Source organism: Apus apus, chromosome 3, assembly GCF_020740795.1.
Source record: "Apus apus isolate bApuApu2 chromosome 3, bApuApu2.pri.cur, whole genome shotgun sequence".
NCBI lineage: Eukaryota > Metazoa > Chordata > Aves > Apodiformes > Apodidae > Apus > Apus apus.
In genome coordinates, this window is record NC_067284.1 from 30741658 (window position 1) to 30747949 (window position 6292).

At 53.9% G+C, this 6292-nt stretch overlaps 1 protein-coding gene across 1 annotated transcript; it reads left to right on the forward strand.

Annotated features, from left to right (window-relative positions):
* The first annotated feature begins 2001 nt into the window (after positions 1 to 2001).
* Positions 2002 to 3575, forward strand: SOX11 (SRY-box transcription factor 11). Its single transcript, XM_051614502.1, has one exon. The coding sequence runs from the start codon at positions 2336 to 2338 to the stop codon at positions 3548 to 3550; it is 1215 nt and encodes a 404-aa protein (XP_051470462.1). The 5' UTR covers positions 2002 to 2335; the 3' UTR covers positions 3551 to 3575.
* The last annotated feature ends 2717 nt before the right edge of the window (positions 3576 to 6292 follow it).

Genomic DNA, 6292 nt, shown 5'->3' on the forward strand with positions numbered 1-6292 from the left:
GCATTGCAGCCTCTCCTCATATGGCTTCTCAAAATTGTAACATTTTTATGACAGGTGGAGAATCCTGCCACGCAAATTTTCCATTTTACCTCCTGGCTCCCAAAGGCCATTATTACGGGGCTAGTTTGTACCACCAGCTGCAATTACAAGGAGAGAGAGGTAACAAGGCAACAAGCCTTAGAGGAAAAAGTCCTTCCGGGGGCGCGCATGGGAGAGGCAGAGCGGTATTTTTAAAAGACCATCTTTACAGTGAAATAACTGAACCTTCTTAAGGCTTTGCCCGTTCTTTCCTCTTTACTATGTACGCCCAGCTGGGGTCAGGCAGGGGATGTGCCATGACACTGTGTATCTGCCTCTTGTCTACTCATTCAGGCTCCTCCTGACTCCTGACAAGGGCAGCTGAGACCTGATGGCTCTAACATATCCATAAAGCTATAAGAGGTGAATGACTCAGGTTTTTTTGTGTTCCTGTAACAGCACTAGCCACTCTGCAGTCCTATGATATCATAGTCACATCATCCAAACAGTAATTTTGCTGTGGTCTGAGGAAAATGAACCACTGTGCTAATTAGATGATGTACCAGGGGACCTGCTGCCCCATTAGCACCGGTTCATAGGATGTGCTCTGACAGGAGAAGCCGTGCCAAGGCTCTTCCTTCTCACTGCCACCACGCCTGCATCCAGCCAGCAACCATCACATAACTTATTAAACTTTTGTCTTGCTAATAACTGTAAACGATAGCTTAGAAAACACAAAGGGACCCACAGAACAGTATGTGAATTCATTTTCAGCACGCATTTTGCAAAGCAAAATGACCACAGATGAGTACACCGTTGGCTTTAGATTTCATAATTTTTGTGATGAAAACAAACATGGTGTCATCCAGAATAGCTGCACCCGCTACAGGCATTCTGCAATAACCACAACATTGCTGAATAACTGGATACTTTCTGGAAAACAAACAAACAAAAAAATAACAAACACTGTTAGATGCCTTACTGCAAGTTTTCACCCCTTACTTTGGGGAAATCGCCTTTGTCCTTTGCGTACACCACGCGGGAAATGCCTTCAAGTGGGTGTGATGACCTCCCTCATTCAACTAATCTCCTGCGAGCAGCCCAGGCCTTCCCTGGGGGGGGACAGAAGCCCCCCCATGCCCCGGGCAGACCTCCCGTGGGGGCCCAGCCCTGAGGAGCAGCGGGCACCGCAGCCCAACAGGCCGGGGCCGCCGAGGCACCATCAGCATCCGCAAGCAACCGCAAGCAACCGCATCCCCCCGTCCCGGGAGAACGCCAAGCCCTCCTCTGCGGCTCCGCAGCCACGTTCACTACCGACAAGCCAAGGAGGCAAGCCCTGGGGGGCCCGCGAGGGCAGGGAGCCGAGGCGCCTGGCGCGTTCCCCCGCGGGTTCACGATCCCAGCCCCGCTGCGGAGAGGCAGGCGGCCGTGGGCGGACCCCTGCCACCGACCGCCGCCACCGCGGAGCGGAAGGCTCTCTCCCTCGCCGAGGGCCGCCCTGTACACCCGCGGCGGAGGAGCAGAGGAAGGCGGCGGAGCCCAGCCCGCGGGGAGCGCGACGGGGAGAGCACCGACCACCCGGCCCCGCTCCCGCTCGAGAAGCCGTCGCGCTGCCGCCGCGGCGGTCGCAGAGCGCCAGCGCCCCCTGCCGCCCACCGCCGCCCCCTGAGGGTAGCGGTCCACGGGGGAGTCGTCGCCGGCGCCGTCCACGCCTCGCCTGGTCCCGCTCCGCGCCCAGCGGCAGCCCGCAGCCCAGGCCAGCGGGCGAAGCCCCCCCGCGGAGCCACCGCCTCCCGAGCGGCGGGATAAGCCAGTCAGAGCCGGCACCCCCTCCCCCCGCGGCCCCCCGCACAGGGGGGTGTGTCAGGGCGGGGGGCGGGGTTGGGCAGGCGGCTCGGGGGGCGCGGCGGCGGGCGGGGCCGGGGGCCGCCATTGGCCGGCGGCCGCGGTGATGTCACCCATATGAGGCGCTGATAACCAGTTGGGCGCGGAGCCGCAAGTTTGGCAGAAGGGGAAGCGCGCGCGGCTCGGCGCGGGGCGGCGGCGGCGCGAGGCCGGGGCAGGGGCAGAGCGCGCGCACCAGCCCAGCCGCGCCCCAGCCCGCCCGCCCGGCCGCGGCGGCCGCCGGGGCTGCGGGCAGCAGCGGGCAGCGCCCGCCGGTCCCCCCCGCGGGCTCCGCCTTGCAGCGCGGCTGAGAGCTCGGCTCTGCTGGCAGCAGGGGCAAGGTGCGGCGGTGGGAGGGGGCGGTGGAGCGGCTTTGTTGGCTCGGAGGGGAGCGGCGCGGCGGAAAGAGCGGCGCTTCGGCGAGAGCCGCACCATGGTGCAGCAAGCGGAAAGTACGGAGACGGAGAGCAACCTGCCCCGGGAAGCGATGGACACAGAAGAGGGCGAGTTCATGGCTTGCAGCCCGGTGGCTTTGGACGAGAGCGATCCGGACTGGTGCAAAACGGCGTCCGGGCACATAAAGAGACCGATGAACGCATTCATGGTGTGGTCTAAGATCGAGAGGAGAAAAATCATGGAGCAGTCCCCGGACATGCACAACGCTGAGATCTCCAAGCGCCTGGGCAAGCGATGGAAAATGCTGAAGGACAGCGAGAAGATCCCTTTCATCCGGGAGGCGGAGAGGCTGCGGCTCAAGCACATGGCCGATTACCCCGACTACAAATACCGGCCCAGAAAAAAGCCGAAAATGGACCCGACGGCCAAGCCCAATGCCAGCCAAAGTCCGGAGAAAAACGCACCCACCAGCAGCAGCGGCGGTAGCAAAAGCGCCAAGAGCTCCAGCAAGAAGTGTAGCAAGCTGAAAGCCTCCTCCGCTTCCTCGCCCCCCAAGCCGGGAGCCAAAGCCGCCCACCACGGGGACTATGCGGGGGACGAGTACGTCTTCGGCACCCTGAAGGTGAGCAGCAAGACGGTCAAGTGCGTCTTCATGGACGAGGAGGAGGATGAGGAGGACGATGAGGACGAGCTGCAGCTGCGGATCAAGCAGGAGGCGGAGGAGGAAGACGAGGACGAGGAGCCGGGGCCGCAGCAGCTGCGGCGGTACAACGTGGCCAAAGTGCCGGCCAGTCCCACCTTGAGCTCCTCGGCGGAGTCCACCGAGGGGGCGAGCCTCTACGAGGAGGTGCGGGGCGGTGCCGCGGCGGCGGGCGGCGGCAGCAGACTCTACTACAGCTTCAAGAACATCACCAAGCAGGGCCCGCCGCCGCCGCAGCAGCCGCCCGGCCTCTCCCCGGCCTCCTCCCGGTCCATCTCCACCTCGTCGGCCGGCAGCGAGGAGGCGGACGACCTGCTCTTCGACCTCAGCCTCAACTTCTCCCAGCACGGCCACACCGCCGCCGAGCTGGGGGCGGGCGCCGCCGCCGGCAACCTCTCCCTTTCGCTGGTGGACAAGGACCTGGACTCCTTCAGCGAGGGCAGCCTCGGCTCCCACTTCGAGTTCCCCGACTACTGCACCCCGGAGCTGAGCGAGATGATCGCGGGCGACTGGCTGGAGGCGAACTTCTCCGACCTGGTGTTCACGTACTGAGCGGGGGCGGCGAGGCAGCGGCGGAGCTGGAGCCACGCCACGCCGGTGATGATGATGATTAAAAAAAAAAGGTCTTTTTTTTTTTTTTTTTTTTTTTAAATCTCCAAGTTAGTTCCGAGCCCGGGAGTTGTGATTTTAATTTTTTTTAATTATTATTATTATTTTTTATTGCATTTGGTGATCACAACAACAACAGTAAAGGCAAATGGGACTGGGGAAAAAAATGATACAGAAGGCGCTGTTTGAAGCTTGTCGGTCTCTTGATTGAAGTCTGGAAGATGGTCTGCAAAGAAGTCTTTTGGCAGCACAACGGTTACTCAAGGGGGTTTGTGGATTTTTAATTTTTTTTCCCGTGAGAGATCTTAAAGAACTGTTATGATTTTTTTTATTTTTTGTTTCCGAAAGGGACCATTGCAACTTTTTTTGGAGGGAGAAACTGATGTCTTCTATGCATCCGATTCTTAACAAAGCTGCAGGGAGCTTGAAAAAATACAGACTGTACAAACGCTTACAAATAACTGAACTGACTTAAGATCAGAGTTTACTTTTCAGATCAAATTGTTTATGGTTTTACAAATGTGATTTCTACTTGCCAACTTTTTTTTTTTGTAACTTGTTCCCTTATACCTCCTTGATTGAATACCAGACAGCCTAGACCTCAGTACAAAAAGGTATTGAAACATTTTTGATACATAACAGACCTCAGTCTTTTTTAAAAATTAATATATTTTCAGGCGTATTTTTGTACAGTGAAAAGGGAACATTCTTGCTGTGTTTTTTCAGTAAGACTTTTCAGGCACTTCTTCCCTTTTATTTTCTTTTTTTTCTCTGTTTTTAGCATGCAAGTTTGTTGGTACGTTATGTCCTGGTTTTAAAAGGATTAAAATTTTAAAAAAAATAATCCTTGCATCTAAAGGCCTTGTGGTTTTAAAAAAAAAACAACAAACAAACAAAAAACAAACACTTTTTTTGTACAGCTATAGTTCAGATTTGTTCAATATTTGTAGGTAAAGATTTATTGAAAATGGTGATATAGACCTCAGAGCTGTTATCTTAGTTTAAAAGATTGTATATGTACTGTACTATAGTAGGACTTTATGTATCTCATACGCTGTGATATGTGGATGGGGCCCCAGATGGAAGGTATGAAACTGGATTCTCGATTTTAGCAAAAAAAAAAAAAAGAAAAAAGGCACATAGTTAAAAAAGTTTCTCATGTTGTGCAATATAATCTAAAGTACAGACCATCTGCATATTTTGTAGCAAATGATGGCAAAAGCAGACTTGTGCACTGTCAACATCATAGCCTGTTTTTTTTTTTTTTAATGCTGAAAGTCTGTATCTTGACAATTTTAATAAATCAGCTGGAACTGATAGAAACTCGTATCGCTATTAGTGTCTGTAGAAGTCACGCTGGAGATGCCGTGTTGTCACCCCTCGCCCGCGGAGGAGCCGTAGCTGTAGGCTGTTGTGCATGACCGTAGCTAGGGGGAAAGAGTAAGGACTGCAGCTTTTCTTTTCCTTTTTTCACCTCCCGTCGCCGTTTTTGCCCCGCGGGGACCCGCTGGGTGCCCGGCGGCGGCGGGGGTCTCAGGCGGGGCTAGGGCTCGCTCGCTGGGGGCCGGGCGCCAGCAGGTTGGCTCGCCACGGGTGCTTTAGGCTCCCTCCCTCCTCCCCCCAAGCCCGTTCCCGCACCCCGTGTCCGGGGAGGCGGGGGCCGCGGCGGGCTGGGCCGAGCCCTTTCGGGCGGCGAGGCCGGGCGACCGCTGCCGCGGGGGACGCGGCTCCCCCCGGCTGCTTGCCCCCGGCCCTCTCCCCGCTGCGCTTTTCCCCCCCGCCTCTCCCTTTTTTGATTAATTGCCTGGGCGAGACTTGGCGTGGAGGTGCTGGAGTAGCGGTGCTACAGCATCTCCTCTGCCCTCGGGCAGCACTCGGCCCGGTGGGGCAGCCCCGGCCCCGCTCCGCGGAGCCGCCTGCCGCCCCGGGCGAGAGCAGGGCAAGGACCCGGGGAGTACGAGCTTCCTGCGGTAGGTGAGCAGACTTTGTCAGTGTGCATTTCTTAATATATATTTTTTTTAGCCTTAGGAGCCATCAGATTTCTGTTGCGCACTCTGAAATTGCTGCTGATGGCAATAAACAGACTCGCAAGGTGGAAGCTTGTTTCTCAAGAAGTTTACTTTTTCTCTGATAGGCATTGGTAATTATTTTATTTTTTTCTCCACTAATTAATGATCCAGCTGTTTACAGGGACAATTCACTGTGCTGGTATTTTGGTGGCAACCACTGCTACAGGCTTTCAGACTTGCTGAAATGAAAATCCTGCGTACACATTTGTAAGGCATAATAAAACATAACATTAAAACCTGCATGTATGTTATGTTTAATCAAAGACAACTCTTAGGCATTTAAGTGGTGAGATATCTTACTTTAGGTTAGTTAAACTGGTAGTAAAATGATTAATATAATCTGATCTCTTTCTAATAATAAATAATAATAATAATAAAACACTCATGATTCTAAATAAAAGTTGTTTGGCCTAAATCTTTGCTATCAGAAAAGAGATATAGCATATCCGGGAACTCAAATTTATGTCTTGCATTGTGATAATTCTTTATGAGAAACTGTGTTTTAAAACAAAATTAATTACAATATAAAAGATATCCTTGGCAATGGATAGTCCTCAATAAATAAGAGTTTCTTGAATTTTCAGTTTTTGGTCTCAAATGATTAGTGTGTTCTCCA